The 17,788-nt window shown below is 38.3% G+C and overlaps 1 protein-coding gene across 2 annotated transcripts in view; it reads right to left on the reverse strand.

Annotated features, from left to right (window-relative positions):
• Positions 1 to 900: 900 nt before the first annotated feature.
• Positions 901 to 17,788, reverse strand: part of FGL1 (fibrinogen like 1) — a 48,681-nt gene continuing 31,793 nt past the window's right edge. For both annotated transcript variants that reach the window (XM_063458083.1, XM_063458084.1), the window contains 3 exons: positions 4,119 to 4,207; positions 2,181 to 2,368; positions 901 to 1,511 (listed from right to left, as the gene is read on the reverse strand). In XM_063458083.1, the coding sequence (XP_063314153.1) occupies positions 1,352 to 1,511; positions 2,181 to 2,368; positions 4,119 to 4,207 (437 nt within the window). In that variant the 3' untranslated portion in view covers positions 901 to 1,351. The remainder of the gene's footprint in view (positions 1,512 to 2,180; positions 2,369 to 4,118; positions 4,208 to 17,788) is intronic.

A 17,788-nucleotide genomic window follows, 5' to 3' on the forward strand; every position in this document is an offset into this window, starting at 1 on the left:
GTTCTATATAACATGTTTTGTGCATAGATGTCTGTGCATGTCATTTTTTTTTTTACCAATGTATCTTTTTGTTATCTATAATTGCAGTGACACCACCTGTTTATTTGTGGTATAGCGCAGCTTGAATTTCTTATGTATAATTTGTTTGAGAAGCTTTAGTTAATATATACAGTTACATACTAATTACTCTCCATGTTTTTATGTCTCCCGGCTGCAATTAACAGAAGACTCTTGACTGACCTACAGGCAAGAGCTAATGCAGCCTCTTACAACTGTACTGCACATGCATTTACAGATCCAATTCAATCTTACTGTAAAATGCATACATACTCCCTGTAGGATTGCATCCCAGCCACTTTCTGCTTCCAAGCTGAAGTGATTATCTCTGGATGTGATCTACCTAAGATCCGGTGGTACCAACTGCTATAGAAAGGTAGGCAAATCGTTGTTCTGGCCTGTTGACACCCAATACTATACAGTAGTGAATATATAAAAAGGTATTCCTATTACCTATACAGTAGAATCATTTAGAAAATATCAGCTTATAACAGGGCTTACATTTGAGGTCCTACACTACTAGCCAGGCTTTAAAGGGATCCTATTGTGCCAGGAAAACAAATCCATTTTCCCTGCACTACAGGCTCTTGGAGTGCCTCCCTCCCCCTGGACCCCCCTCCCTCGGTGCTGAAGGTGTTAAAACCACTTCAGCCACTTACCTTAGTCCAGCACCGGGCTCCCTCCCTCGCCTACGCTCCTCCCCCATCGATGTCAGCTTTTTGTTAAGCCGAATGCGCATGCACGGCCAAAGGCGCTTGCGCATTCAAACCTGCCCATAGGAAAGCATTACTCAATGCTTTCGTATGGGGATCTTTTTTGACGCGGAAGAGCCTCTAGTGACTGTCAAGGAGACAGCCACTAGAGGCTGAAATAACCGTGCAATGTAAACATAGCAGTTTCTCTGAAACTGCTATGTTTTCAGCTGCAGGGTTAAATTTAGGGGGACCTGAAGTGGTCTGGATGCCTATAGTGGTCCTTTAACCGTTACTCACCACCGCAAGCCACCGTACATGCTAGGGCTACATTTTCATTTGCCAATGACTAGTGGCAAGTGTACATTTTGAGACAATCCAATTCTCTAATTTCACTTTAATTACTACATTTCCCACATAGTTTAAGTAAACATATACAATACTATTAGTAAGCAGTTTAGAGGAAAGAAAAAAGTTTCTTCTGATACATTATTTAGAGTGTTCGTAGAACGTGTCAAATTTAGTGAAAAATATCATTGTGAATTGATTTCATGCAAAACAGACCTACCAGCTTCAGATTTGTTTACTGTTGAGTGAACAAACTAAACAACATTTGGCTCAAAGTTTGCAGGTCTAATCTTCATGGCAACATATTTTAGAGAATACCACCATCCATGCCACGTGTACCAAACAATCCCGTCATCTGTTTGAGAAGTGTAAGGTCCCTTGTAGTACAAACCATTTAAGTTGGCAGAGTGACACCTAGTGGAATTATGAGATAATAACAATTACTTAGTAATACTGATCAAATGTATTTATTTATAAAATATTTTACCAGGATGGATACATTGAGATTTCTCTCGTTTTCAAGTATGTCCTGGGTCCACAAAACATTGCAAATTTACAATAGGATACAATATTACAAAAATACAATATATATATACACCTAATATATATATATATATATATATATATATATATATATATATATATATATATATTTTAGGTGTATATATATATTGTATTTTTGTAATATTGTATACATACAATATATATATATACACATACATACACACACACACACACACACACACACATATATACATTTAATACACAACAGGTAATAAATATATTCAACCATGACAGGTGCATTCTGTGCTGAGGTATATTGCTATAGATCTCTTAAAAGATTTTAGATTGAATAAAGATTTGACTGTGTCCTTGAGGTTATTCTATAATTGTGGTGCTCTGTAGGAAAATTCAGATTGCAACAATACCGCACAAGTCTCAACCAATTGCTTAATTGTAATGACTTGTCTGTAAAGTATATTGAATAGTAATAGTTTGCAGTTTATAATAACATTATTTTAACATTTTCCACAAAACCAAAAATGAAAACAGTTATTAAAAAAAAAAAGTTAGGTAGCATACCTGTTATACCACCATCCACCCTTGTCCTCCTCAGCACAGTGTCCTTCATAATTGTCATTGTCTCTGTCCCGGGTACTAAATTTCATGCCGTTGTGACTTGCCCACCATTCAACTTCAGCATTAAAACCACCAGCAAGTGAATCGCCAGCTGTACCTGTATAGTCTCCACAGCTCATCTGGTATGAGCTCTGAAATGACACCATATTCATGATTTAGGGTTATTGAGTGTTTGATACTGATATTCATTGTAGGGTATATTTTGGATGAGATTTCATGTTATTCATACAGTGAATTGTGCTGAATACAGTGGTATTCCAAAATGTATTTGTAAATCATTCAATCAATAAACAAATGACTGACAGAATTAGAAGATTAAGTAGAGTGATAGATTCTCACAGTTTCTAGCATAGGTGGTATATAAATATGCATATGGATAAGTATAGATATTTACAGCACCTGTTCAAATTGTCAGATGTCAGAAGTGGTAATTGGTAATTTCCATAGGAGAAAAGAGATAAGTAGAATCTCAAGGTTCAATGGGAAGATAATTAGTGTAGTCAGGTTAATGGACAAATATCACATTATATTCATGTGAGTGTTATATGGAATTTTACAAAATAATGTTGCATTAGGAAAACTCACAGCTCTAAAGAAGTCTCCTATGCTTTGAAATATCCATGCTTTTATTTTTCATTTGAGCAGTGGCCAGTGGAAGCTCTTCTTCGTGGGCACCACAATCTTTTTTTTTCAGCTTCGGGAGTTCCATCCTCCAGGAGCTGCATCACTGCTTTACTGTCACGTATATGTAAAAGTACAGTACAGAGACCGCGGGATGCTCTATAGGCCAACTCATGTGATGATCAAGAAGATTACTGACTCCAAGCTATTGATGACTGTTGGAACTGGCAAAACTTGACAATACTATATGCATTAGTTCATATACGCCAAGTTATTATCTTTGACGTTCACAAGGATGAAAGAAAAGGTAAGTGGTTTCCGATGAAGGATTTATGTAGTGTATGGTTAACTGTGGTTGGTTGATTGTTACATTAGAATACCTACCAGCTTTTTGGTTTTACTTTATGTTTCATATTACAGACTAACAGCAAAGAAAGCATATTAATAACTTCCTCTCTTTAATAAAAGTTCAACTTGCTTTGGTTAGTTAGAAAATGCCAAGTTATCAATTAGTTAATGTAGCTTTAATTACCACTCTTGTTGTTTTCATATTTGTGGTGGACTAAATGTAAATGCACACCATTTTTAAACACACACATTTTACCAGCTTATAGCGACACAGGCATCTTATCCATCAATCCCTACCCCTCTGATACGCGATTAAGCAGGACCCTCTATACATAGGACACAAAGTCACGCATTTAGGCTGGAAGAAAGGAGATTTAATCTAAGGCAAAGAAAAGTTTTTTTTAGAATAAGAACTATAAGGATGTGGAATTCTCTGCCTGGAGAGGTGGTTTTATCAGAGTCCATACATATGTTTGAACAGTAATTGGATAAATACTTCCAAAAACACAACATACAGGAATATAATTTCTAATTAGTGGGGTAATAGCTGATTGATCCAAGGAGATATCTGACTGCTATTTTGGGGTCAAGAAGGAATTTTTTCCTAGTTTGATGCAAAATTGAGTTATTTGCCTTCTTTTGGATCAACAGCAAAAACATATGTGAATAATCTCTTTTCAGCCTGTGTAACTATGTAACTATTTAACTATGTAACTCTTCACCTCTTGTCTCTGGTAATATTCGGAATGTGAATAACTTATTATTAACTATACCCACTCTATAATAGTAAGGCGCTGCAGTATACGTTGGTTCTATGTAAATAACAATAATAATTCGGCAGTATATTTTCCCACATTATCTAATATTTGCCAAGTATATGATCTATTATTTGGATAAATAATATTTTACTACCTGTTCATCATCAACTTTGAAACTTTTATATTGTGCAAATCTTCTTTGTCCTTCAAAATCCAGCAGATCAATTCTTAGTGTGTAATCACCTAAAGGCAACAGCAAAAGCAAATAGAAATATTGTCTATGACAACGTTCAAATAAAGTAGTATCAGTGTAATACTCTTAAATTATGGTTAAGTGCATTTTTTAAATAGAAATATACAAACGTTTCTATAATATAGATGGAACGTAGATTTATTTTAGAATTTACAGTGTGATACATCATTAAAGAGACACTATAGTCACCTGAACAGCATTAGCTTAATGAAGCAGTTTTGGTGTATAGAACATGCCCCTGCAGCCTCACTGCTCAATCCTCTGCCATTTAGGAGTTAAATCCCTTTGTTTATGAACCTTAGTCACACCTCCCTGCATGTGACTTGCACAGCCTTCCATAAACACTTCCTGTAAAGAGAGCCCTATTTAGGCTTTCTTTTTTTTTTTTTATATATAATCTTTATTGAAAAGTTTCCCTTTCTTTTCTCCCCTTTTTTTCTTTTCTTTTACATGTATTATTACAAACAGATAAGAAAGCATAAATTAAACATTCAACATTTACACAATAAGAATAAAATGACATAGGGTATGTATAAATATTGTTACAGTTCAATCATAATTTGGCAATTTTCATTCCAGAGAGGATGAAGTTAAATATATGTAATAAATTCTAAGGGCCCTTTCCTTTTCTTTTCTCTTTCCTTCCTACTTCTTCTTCTCCCTTTTTCCCTCAATTCCCCTTTTCTCATTCCTCTTAGTTTTAAGTCCCTTCCTTATATATTTCTGCATTGCCCTGAATTTCCCAACTACCCTAGCCTTATATTAATGAAACCTAGACAGAGAGGAAAAAAAAAAAAAAAACACACACTCTCGCCGAGGGTTGGTCCCGAGTCAATCTTAAGAACCTGAAAGACAACACTCATCAGTCATTCTATCTACTAATCAGGTTCCATATAACCACGGATATCTTGAAAGTGAATGCTCAGGGTTCACCACCCAACCGCAGTTCCATAGCATGTACATCCTAGTGTAAATTAAGACTCATTTCTTCTATCTAGTTTTATAGTCCATTTATGCCATTGTTCAATTCGCGGATTAAAGTAGTGTTCTTGTCTTAATATCCCTATTTCCATTTTGCAATTATTCAAGACCTGCTGTTTTATCAGCTCCCAAGTCGGGGAGTCTGGATTTTTCCAGAATCTTGCAAGAGTAGCTTTAGTTTCTATGAGAATATGGATTATTAATTCTTTTTTATCCTTTGGAATTGTAGGCCAACCCAGATGTAATATCATAGAACTACAAGTATAATCAAGGTCTACCTCTATTGCTTCCCTGCAGAATTTCGCTACCTTTTGCCATAATGGAGATATAATCGGGCATGACCACCATATATGAACATAATCTGCTCTCAATGAGGCGCATCGCCAGCAGAGATATTGAGATCCTGGATATATTTTTGTTAATTTAGCTGGAACGTAATGCCATCTATTGATAACTTTATAATGACTTTCCGTTAGGTTTAGGCAGTGCGAGGCTTTCATTACTGCTTTATTGGCCTTAAGCCATTCATTTCTCGTAATTGTAATTTGTAAGTCTCTTTCCCATGCTTTTAGGGCTGGGAATTCAGGGATTGACTTATATTTACTAGAAATTTATAAACTTTTGGAAACTAAATTTTTATTATGTCTGGTGTTTATCAAATTTAGGAAAGTTTGTAATTCCTCAGGAATCTCAGTTATTCTATGTCTCATTAGGAAATGTTTTATCCTTAAATACGCAAAACTTTCTCTATAGGAAAGCGAAAAAACTTGTTTAATCTCCTCAAAAGGTCTAATTTGTTGCTGTTGGAATAGCTGGTCTATTCTATTAATACCTTTGCTTAACCATGGATCTAGATTTAAATCCTCAATATTATTGGACAATACATGCAGGGGTAAATCAATAATAATTTTATCTTCAATTTTGAGTTTTTTTTTTCCAAATTCTCCATTGACCCAATAAATTAGCTAGAATTAAACCCATATCATCTCTCTCATACTTATCTATACTCCAAAATAAAGTCGTCAAATCCGGAACTGCCGCTTTCCTAGCCTCAATTTTTTCCCATGATTCACCCCTAGAGCTCTCTTTCATAGAGGAAATAACATGCGCCAATGAACAAGCTTCATATATGTCCGTAATATCAGGGACTCCCATCCCTCCCAACTTAGGCTTTAAATTCAACATTTTTTTATTAACCCTGGGTTTTTTCCCCAGCCATATATATTTATCTAAAGCAGATTGAATCATCATGAGCCATGGTTTAGGCATTTTCAATGGTAACATACGGAATATATAACTCCATCTGGGAATCAGGTAAGACTTTACGATGTTAATTCTACCTGTCCATGATATCTCTGCTGTTCTCAAGTCCTTCAGTTGTTTATTAATTTGCATCATTAGAGGTAAAACGTTGTATTCCAAAATCCTAAAAGGATTACTGGAAATCTTAATGCCTAGGTAGATAATACATTTTTTTGCCCATTCGAAACTATATTTCGCTTTAATGTGTATTTTCTCTTCCTTCTTTATATTTTTGGCAAGAATAGTTGTCTTATCTACATTTAACTTAAAGTTGGAATAGTGCCCAAATTCATAAATCACCCTTAACAGTTCATCTGTTGATGTTATAGGGTCTGATATAGTGATTAGCACATCATCTGCATAAAGTAAAGTTTTAAATTCCTCTTGGCCTATTGTTATTCCCTTTATTTTCTCATTAGACCTGATGTCACAGATCAAGGGTTCTATATATATCAAATATAGCAATGGGGACAGGGGACACCCCTGTCTTGTCCCATTTCGTATGTTAAACCACTCAGAAGTTATACCCCTGCCGATTGTTCTTGCCATTGGGGAGCTATACAAGGCCATAATAGCGCTCAGAATCCAACCTTCAAAACCAAAAGCCTTCAATGCCTCCCAAAGGAAGTCCCATCTGACCCTGTCAAAGGCCTTCTCCGCGTCCAATGACAGGGCCAGCAATGGAGTGCCTGATTCATGAACATGTTCCAAAATGTCAATCACTGTCCTTACACTATTGTTTGATTGTCTATCCTTCATAAATCCAACCTGGTCTCCATGAATTATGGACGGGAGGACTCTTTGTAGTCTCTTTGCCAAAATACTTGCATATATTTTTATATCGGAATTTAATAAGGATATAGGACGATAATTCCCTACCAATTCCTTCGATTTATCTGGCTTTTGTATGGGAATTATATTAGCGTATAATAATTCGTTGGGCAAATCTTTTTCTCGAACTATACTATTAAAAAGATCTTCAAGGTGTATTACCAGTACGTCCTGAAACTGTTGGTAAAATATATTTGGAAAGCCGTCCGGCCCCGGAGTTTTTTTTTTTTTTAAAGACTCAATTGCATTTGTTATTTCAGTTTTTGAAAAGGGTTCATTAATAGAATTCAGTTGTTCCCTTGATAATTTTTTTAGGGTTTTATTTTGAAAATATGTTTCTGGATTATAGGGGTAATCAGGTAAGTTATACAATTTTTTATAAAATGAATTAAATGCTTTACCTATATTTTCAGGAGTTAATTGGATACCATCATCTGTAATAATTTTTTGTATTAACTTATTAAATTTCGCACCTTTAACTCGGTTTGTGAGCATTTTATTTGCTCGGTTTCCTTTATAGTACCATTTTATTTTTAAATATTCGAGTTTTTTTTGAGGTAAAAGTAGAATTTTATTGATTTTATTTTTTATTATTCCTATTTTCTCGCTTATCTCTGTATTTGGATTATTTTTGTTAAGATTTGTTAATTTATAAAGAGACACATATAGTTCTGTCAGGGAAGCTTCTTTTTGTTTTTTCTTAATTGTACCCAATTTAATAAAATGTCCCCTCAACACAGCCTTATATGTACACCAAACTATGGCGTCTGAAGTTCCTTTATTTTTATTCTCCTCCAAAAAACGGTTTGTTAATTCTTTTATGGTATTTATGTCTTGGGCCTCCCTCAGAAGGAATTCATTAAGTCTCCAACTATTCCTAATTTTAATATCTGGTGAAATAGTGAAATCAAGTATTACTGGGTTATGATCTGACCAGGTTACTTCTTGAATCAAAACCTTTTTAATCTTATATGAAACCTCTAAAGAACCCAAAAACAAATCTAATCTAGAGTAGGTACAATGTGCTTTCGAAAAGCAGGTATAATCTTTTTCTGATGGGTGATTTATCCTCCAGAGATCTAATAATTCATACTTGTTTATCAGAGTTGAGAATTGCATTGAGGATTTCTTTCCCCTTTTATCTTGCATTACCCCTATCAATGAGTTCCTATCCAACGTTCCGTCCAAAATGCAATTAAAATCTCCTCCTATAATAATCTTACCCTTTTTAATTTTTTCTAATTTACTCAAAACCATTTGTATAAACTGAACTGGTTTAGTATTAGGAGCATAGATGTTTACAATAGTGAATTCTTCATCTTGTATTTTACATATAGCTAAGATGAATCTGCCATTTTTATCTATATCCTGGTATATAACTTGAATATCTAGATCATCTGTTGCTAATAAAGCTACTCCACATTTCTTTTTATCCTCCAATGAAGAGCAGAGTTGGATTTTAAATTTTTTTGGGATAAAACGTTTTATATCTTTCCTTAACCAGTGAGTTTCTTGGAGTAATATAACTTTTGCACCTTCCTTTTTAATATATTGGTACACCATGGCTCTTTTAGTTGGGTTATTCAGACCCTGTACATTCACCGTCATAAACTTAACCATAGTCTAAGCATTTGAGACTCGGGACCATACCCCCCGGCGGGAAAAAAAAAGAAGGAAAAAAGGAAGGGGAAGAAAACACATAACAATTACATTCATGTAAATCAAACATGAGTCCAAACATACCCACATTCTTGATAAGAAGTTCCATCTCCACTCCCACTTAGTGGAAGACAGAAAATGCGTCCCAGAACCCTGGGAATACATCCAAAACTCCACAAAAATATGGAGTTAATTGGGGGAGCATGAGGAAAACCCTCCCCGAGAGTGCTGCGGGAGTCCATGTAAACCCAACAGGAAGAAGAAGGGAAGAGAGGGGGAGAAAAAAAAAAAGAGAGAGAAAATTTCATATTTACATTTTCCTGAATCTCACTAACTTATATAATTGTTTCAATTTCTTGTATATCAGCTTTACATTAATAAAGTCAGTCCCTATAATCAATAAGCCATGTCTTGACATGCGAACCATTATAAACAGTTTAGCTATTAAATATCACCAAAATGAGAAAAAAAAATATTGCTACTTTCAATATAACTATTTCAATTTCTTATGTTACACCTTGTGTTAATTCTACCAATCCTTATGATCTATGAGTTATTCTAAACCGATAGCATATCATGTAAACCATTGTGATCCATTTTGCTATTCAAATTACACCAAGAAGTGTCATTATATATGTATTATCCTGTTCCCCTCTAGCAGAAGATACCTTTGAATGTAGTTATTTCAATTTCTTATATAACAGTTTTATATTACTAGAATCTATCTTTGCAATCTAAAGTGTTATCTAAACAATATCGTGTGGACCATATAGCTAATTTAACCATTAAATTTACACCCAAAAATACACTAAAAACAATACAAGAAAAAAAAACAAAAAAAAACATTTATATGTACATTCTCCTAATGTCCACTAATGAAGACAATTTGTAGTATAATTAATTCCATTACTCACATAACAACTTTATATTAGTGATTTCAATACTTATACTTTATAGATTATTTTAAACCAGTGTTCTATCATGCGAACCATTCTTATCAATTTAACTATTCAAATTACACCGGAAAGTGTCGATATCTGTACGTGATCTCATTCTCCTCTGGGAGGAGATACTATCAAGTGTGGTTATTTAAATTTCTTATATGCCATCTTTATATTAATAAAGTCAGTCATTATGATCTAAAGTTTTTCTTTTTCCCCCCTCCCTCTACTCTCTCTCCCTTCCCTCCTCTTTCAAATAACATCATAAAAACCAAATACCTGGTTTTACCATTAACATTGCACCAAAAAAGTGTCATTTATATATACATTAACCTATTCCCCTATAACATGAAGAGTTTATAGTATAGATATTGCGATTTCCTATGTACCAACTATTATAAGAAGCATCTTTATAAGCTGTGAGTTAAGCCGAGCAATGCCGTGCCAGCCATTTACAGTATAGTATATTTAGTTATTGTAGTTACATCAGAAAAAAAATAAATATATATATATATATATATATATATATATATAAAAATATTAAAAAAAAATAATAAAACAAAAAAAAATTCAACCCTTAATCGGCCTGTTAGGATGGCCAGTCTTATCAGTTAGATTTACATATGGACCTCCTGTAGCCATTTCCTGGCTAGATCTGAGTTGGCAAACACCAGAGTTTTTGCTTCGTAAATGATGATTAGTTTTGCTGGAAAAGCCCAAAAGTGTTTAACATTATTTTTCCTTAATGTCTCCAGAACCGAAGCGAATAATCGCCTTTTCTTCCTCGTTTCGTATGATAAATCTGGAAGAACTTTTATGCTCGCGTATTCTTCGTTTTTGCTGCCTTGCTTTGAGGCTTTTCTTATTTCTTCTCTAAATAGGTATGAGTTGCAGCAGACCATAATATCTCTGGGAGCTTCCATTGTGAGATTTTTAGGTTTTCGAATTCTGTGATATCTCTCTAGGAATTTATAATTATCATCCTTCTGAATACCTAACTCCAAAAAATATGAATCCAAGAATGCTTTTATTTTTTCTTGTGTGATACTTTCCGTGATGTTCCTTAATCTCAAGTTATTTTGTCTTGATCTGTCTTCAAGATCATTTATCTTTAATTGTAGCTGTTGGATTTTCTGGTTTATTTCTCCCTGTTGCTGCTGTTGATCTTTAATTAGTGAGTCAATTAGATCCATTTTTCTTTCGACTTGGTTAATCCTCAGGCCTATCTCTTTAATTTCCTTTTTTAAATCCTCATTATTACTGAGAATTTCTTGTTTTATTGCTAGAAGTTGCTGGTCTAGACAGTTTTTTAAGAATTCTGGCGTAACCATCGGATTTTCCATTTGTGATGTTTCTAATTGAAATATTTTTTTCTCACCTGTTGTCAGGTTAATTTCTTTTGCAGAGCTCTTGTCAGGGTACCTGAAGCCTCTACCTCCGAAAGAGGTAGAGACTTAGTAGTTTACTCCTCCAGCAGGTCGGCTTCCTCCATCCCTCGCGGCTCTCCTAGACACTCTCACGCCGGCCGCGAGGGATCCGTCTCATTTTATGACGTCACGCACGCTGCCCGACGTCATGACGTCAGTCCGGACCGATCTGTCACTCAAGTGACTGGAAGCCACTCAGGACTCGTCGGAGGCGGGTATACTCACTGTAACCAGGGTATTTAAACCTGTTTCTCCCATTCACTCATTGCCCTGTCGTGGTTCTAGCCTGTCTAGTCACACAGGGCTCTGGCGATTTCAGTTATTCCTTTGGTTCCGACCCGGCTAGTTTAACTTACTCTGTTTCCCTCTGGTATCCTTGACCCGGCTTGTTCCTCGCTCACCTGTCCTCTCGTTCCCTCGACCTCGGCTTGTTTCTGACCATTCTCTTTACTCTCCGTACGTTAGTCCGGCCATTCTAAGGTCTGGTATACGTACCCTGTCCTGTTTGTACTTTGCGTGTTGGATCCCTGTCCCGATCCTGACATTACGATAGGGCCAATGGATCCTGCAGGTACAAACAGTCAGGTTGGTCCCTCTGATTCCAGGTTTGACGCCATGGAACACAGAATGGACCAGATGGCACTAGCACTACAGGCGCTATTATCTCGTGCCAATAACCCAACTGAGGAGATCCGTACTACTTCCATCTCTCCTGTAAGTTCTGGTCTAGAGGTAGCCACTGTAGGTGCCTCTTCCCGTATTACCCCACCTGTACGTTATGGTGGTTCACCGGAGAAGTGTCGTGGTTTTTTGAACCAGATTAGTATCCACTTCGAACTACAACCTCGCTCCTATCCCACAGATAGGGCGAAAGTTGGATTTATTATCACCCTACTCATTGAGAAAGCTCTGAGATGGGCCAACCCACTGTGGGAGAATGATAACCCATTGGTATATAATTATAATGCCTTTGTAGCTGCATTTAGAAGAACTTTTGACCCTCCTGGTAGGAAGGTTAATGTAGCCAGATTACTGTTGCGCCTGAAACAGGAGAACCGAACACTTGTGGATTATGCACTAGAGTTCAGGTCTCTGGCGGCAGAAGTCAAGTGGAATGAGCAGGCTTATATAGATGTATTTTTGAACGGGCTATCAGATATTATCCTTGATGAGGTTGCTACTAGGGAGCTTCCTAAGAATTTAGAGGACTTAATTTCGTTCATTTCTCGTATTGATGAGCGTTTAAGAGAGAGACAGAATACTAGAGAGAGGAACTTCAGACCTGACTTTAAATTAGCCCCTACATTTCAAAGTCCTGATTCCAATACCTCACTGTATCCTGAACCTATGCAGATAGGCAATACTCGCCTCTCTGAAGAGGAGAGACAGTACAGGAGAAGGGAGGGTTTATGTATGTATTGTGGAGCTAGAGGTCATTTGCGTCTGAATTGTCCTACTCGCTCGGGAAACGCCCGCACCTAAGTTTCTCTAGAGGACAGGCCTTGGGTGTTTCTATTTTGTCCTCTACGCATAATTATAAAGATCACAGGCTTCTGCTACCAATTTCTTTAACGTGGGAGAAGGGAATGCTAAAGACCATGGCCTTGATAGATTCCGGAGCTGCTGAGAATTTTATCGACCAAGTCTTTGCTACTAAACACACTATCCCATCCCAGTTAAGGGATACACCCTTGGCCGTTGAGGCCATAGATGGTAGACCTTTACTTGAGCCTGTTATCTCTCGTGAGACTATACCCATTAACTTAACTATTGGTATCTTACACGAGGAGAACTTATCACTTATGCTCATTTCATCTCCTTCTGTTCCCATAGTCCTGGGCTACCGATGGTTAAAGAGACATAACCCTATTATCGATTGGGAATTAGGGGAGATAATCTCATGGGGCCAGGGTTGTCAGGAGAGGTGTTTACGCAGGGTGTCTCCATTGGCTATGATTAACACACCAGATAGTTCTACCCAGTCTACAGGGAGACAGATACCTCCTCTGTACATAGACTTGAAAGCAGTGTTCGATAAGAAGAACGCTGATACACTACCCCCACACAGGACCTTTGATTGTAAAATTCAAAAACTCTTTTGCCCGGCACCATGCCCCCCAGGGGTAATGTATATCCTCTATCCATTAAAGAGAATTCTGTTTTAGAGGAATATATTCAGGAGAATTTAGACAAGGGATTCATTAGGAGATCCTCTTCTCCCGCCGGGGCTGGATTTTTTTTTGTTAAAAAGAAGGATGGCTCACTCAGACCATGTATTGATTACCGAGGTTTGAATAAAATAACCATTAGGAATGCCTATCCGATCCCCTTGATTACCGAGCTCTTTGATCGGCTAAAAGGTTCTAAGATTTTCACCAAGTTGGACCTCAGAGGGGCATATAACTTGGTGAGAATTCAACAAGGTCACGAGTGGAAGACGGCGTTTAATACCCGCTACGGGCATTATGAGTACACGGTCATGCCTTTTGGCCTTTGTAACGCACCGGCAGTATTCCAGGATCTAATTAACGAAGTTCTTAGGGAATTTCAACAGGATTGTGTTATTGTATACCTGGATGACATTCTCATACACTCTAGAGAGATTGAGACCCACCATAGACAAGTCAGAAAGGTATTACACAAACTTCTACAACACGGCTTATACTGCAAATTGGAGAAATGCAGCTTTGACCAGACCCAGATAGATTTTCTTGGATACGTGATTTCTGGGGAAGGCTTTAAGATGGATCCTGACAAACTCCAGTCTATTCTAGATTGGCCATTGCCTAAGGGACTCAAGGCTATTCCGAGGTTTATTGGGTTCTCCAATTATTATAGGTGCTTCATTAAGGGTTACTCTTCTATTATTGCACCTATTACCAATATGACCAAACAAGGGGCTGATACTAAGACTTGGTCTACTGAAGCTCTCGTTGCTTTCAAAAATCTCAAAGAACTTTTTGCTTCTGCTCCAATATTAGTCCATCCTGATACATCCTTGCCGTTCCTACTTGAGGTCGATGCCTCTGAGACAGGAGTAGGTGCCGTTCTCTCACAAAGGTTGGGGGTAGATAAACCGTTACATCCTTGTGGTTTTTTTTCCAAGAAACTTTCTGGGCCTGAGAGCAGGTATGACATCGGAGACAGGGAATTGTTAGCAGTCATTAAAGCCTTGAAAGAGTGGAGACATCTATTGGAGGGCACCTTACATCCGGTTACTATTTTGACGGACCACAAGAACTTGTCCTATATTGGGGAGGCTAAGCGTTTGTCCTTTTGGCAAGCTCGTTGGTCCTTATTCCTGACTCATTTCAATTATGTACTTACTTACAGACCTGGTTCTAAGAACTCTAAGGCCGATGCTTTGTCTCGACAATATGAACCTTTCACTGTATCTGAACCGATTCTTTCTTCTATAGTTCCTAAATGCAAGATTGTTGCTAATACGAATCTCAGGATTCATTCCCCGTTACTGGCCGAGATCATTAAGCTGCAACATCTAGCACCTAAACAGACTCCTGAGGGTCGACATTTCGTTCCTCCTACTCTCCAACTGGAGCTGTTGCAATGTTTCCATAACAGCAAGATGGCGGGACATCCTGGTATCCGCAAGACGTATGCTTTGATTTCTAAAGACTTCTGGTGGCCTGCTTTACGTAAAGATACTAAAGATTTCATCGCTGCGTGTGAAGTGTGTACTAAGACCAAACAACCTCATACGCTCCCAAGTGGATTCCTGCATCCCTTAGAGGTACCAGAGAAACCATGGTCTTGTTTGGCCATGGACTTTATTGTCGATCTACCTATCTCTAAAAAAACAGACTGTTATCCTCACCGTGGTTGACAGATTCACCAAGATGGCCCACTTCATTCCCTTGCCTAAACTTCCATCCTCCCAAGAGTTGGCATAGATATTCGCGAGGGAGATTTTTCGCTTACATGGGATACCTTCCCAAATCGTATCTGACAGAGGGTCCCAATTTGTTTCCCGGTTTTGGAGATCCTTTTGTTCTCAACTAGGTATTAAATAAAATTTCTCTTCTGCCTATCATCCCCAGTCTAACGGAGCTGCTGAACGTACTAACCAAAAGATTGAGCAATATCTACGTTGTTTTGTTTCCGAACACCAGGACGATTGGGTCGGTTTGATTCCTTGGGCGGAGTTCGCGCACAACAATCTCGTTTGTGACTCTACTCATTCAAGCCCCTTCTTCATGAACTATGGCTTTCATCCATCTATTCTTCCCTCGGTTTCTCCTTCCCAAGGTGTACCGTCGGTTGATGTACATGTTGCCAATTTGAGGAAGTTGTGGGATCAGACTCGACAAATTCTTCTACACAATTCTATGCTGGTTAAGAAACACGCCGATAAACGTAGAAGGGCGGCTCCGATTTTCGTTCCAGGCGATAGAGTATGGTTAAGCACTAGGAATATTCGGCTTAAAGTTCCTTCCATGAAATTCGCTCCTCGATATATTGGCCCTTACAGGATCTTGACTCGAATTAACCCAGTGGCGTATCGTCTAGCTCTCCCAGCTGCCTTACGCATCCCTAACTCCTTTCACGTTTCATTGTTGAAACCCCTAGTTTGTAACAGATTCTCCTCCACGATCGCCCCTCCTCGCTCTGTTCAGGTGGAGGGTCAGGAGGAGTATGAGGTTAACTCCATCATTGATTCTCGTATCTCTCGGGGGAGAGTACAATATTTGGTCGACTGGAAGGGATATGGTCCTGAGGAGAGAAGTTGGGTACCACAAGAGGATGTTCATGCTCCTCGCCTTCGCAGGGCGTTTCACTCACGCTTTCCGTCTCGTCCCGGTTCCTTCCGCCCGGTGGGCGTATCTGAGAGGGGGGGTACTGTCAGGGTACCTGAAGCCTCTACCTCCGAAAGAGGTAGAGACTTAGTAGTTTACTCCTCCAGCAGGTCGGCTTCCTCCATCCCTCGCGGCTCTCCTAGACACTCTCACGCAGGCCGCGAGGGATCCGTCTCATTTTATGACGTCACGCACGCTGCCCGACGTCATGACGTCAGTCCGGACCGATCTGTCACTCAAGTGACTGGAAGCCACTCAGGACTCGTCGGAGGCGGGTATACTCACTGTAACCAGGGTATTTAAACCTGTTTCTCCCATTCACTCATTGCCCTGTAGTGGTTCTAGCCTGTCTAGTCACACAGGGCTCTGGCGATTTCAGTTATTCCTTTGGTTCCGACCCGGCTAGTTTAACTTACTCTGTTTCCCTCTGGTATCCTTGACCCGGCTTGTTCCTCGCTCACCTGTCCTCTCGTTCCCTCGACCTCGGCTTGTTTCTGACCATTCTCTTTACTCTCCGTACGTTAGTCCGGCCATTCTAAGGTCCGGTATACGTACCCTGTCCTGTTTGTACTTTGCGTGTTGGATCCCTGTCCCGATCCTGACAGCTCTCTGGCAATGATCTATCTGTTTGGGAAGTGAAGAAGTTAGAGAGTCTTTTCTCCGTTTTATTGTCTTTTCTTTCAGCCTTCTCTTTATGTTTTTTATCTTTATCTTTGCCAAGGATCACTTTGTTTTCTTGATTTCTTCTGGTTGACATAATTTTGATAGTATCGTGCAGCAAAAAAAAAAAAAAAAACGAAAAAGAATCAGCAAAAATGTGTCAGCTCGTTTCCTTGTCTGAGTCAATTAATCAATGTAAACGTGTTTCTGCAGCTTTGATGACATTTGGTTTATGTATCACGTTCCACCCTTAGGTAATTAGTTCATTAGATTTAGTTTTTCTTCTCTCTACTTCAACTTCATAAGTAATCTCTTTTTGAAGAGTATGCATTCATAGGAGGAGGTGCTTTATATACAATCTGTGATTTTTTTTCCAACTATGATGTTTAACACTGTTCAGTTTAGCACAGATCATGAGAGATCAGGGGTTATCACCCTCCTCCCCTTCCAATACACCATCCAGATTTTCCATATATGTCTTTCCAATTCTTTCCGTATTTATGAAGACATATAGAAGAAAAAAAAAGCCTGGGTTATCACTTTCTCTCTCTCTCTCTCCTCTACTTTTCCTTCCCTTTCACTGTCCGTTGAATTATTTTACCACCCCACGTTTAGCAAACCCGGGGGGGTGTTAATACAGCGGGGACGAAAAATTTCAACGTATTATATTCATTTATAAAGTGCAGAGTGCCAATAAGGGATAGTTCTCACCCGTCTTCCTTGAACTGCACACACCAGCCAACCTTGAGTTGCAGCCGCCACCTTAAACTTGTAAATACAAGTAGGAAGTCTAGTGCTCTCAATTCCCCTGCCTCCACCACAGCAAAAAATGACAATGGAGCACCTCTAGTTCGAAAATCCACCCGGGTCGGGGGGCACAGCCGGGCTAATTCTCTACGACAGCTTTTCTTTTCTTTCCCTTTCCCATAGGTCTTACATGCCAGTTAAAGCTCCTC

Source organism: Pelobates fuscus, chromosome 6 (assembly GCF_036172605.1).
Source record: "Pelobates fuscus isolate aPelFus1 chromosome 6, aPelFus1.pri, whole genome shotgun sequence".
In the NCBI taxonomy this organism is placed as follows: domain Eukaryota; kingdom Metazoa; phylum Chordata; class Amphibia; order Anura; family Pelobatidae; genus Pelobates; species Pelobates fuscus.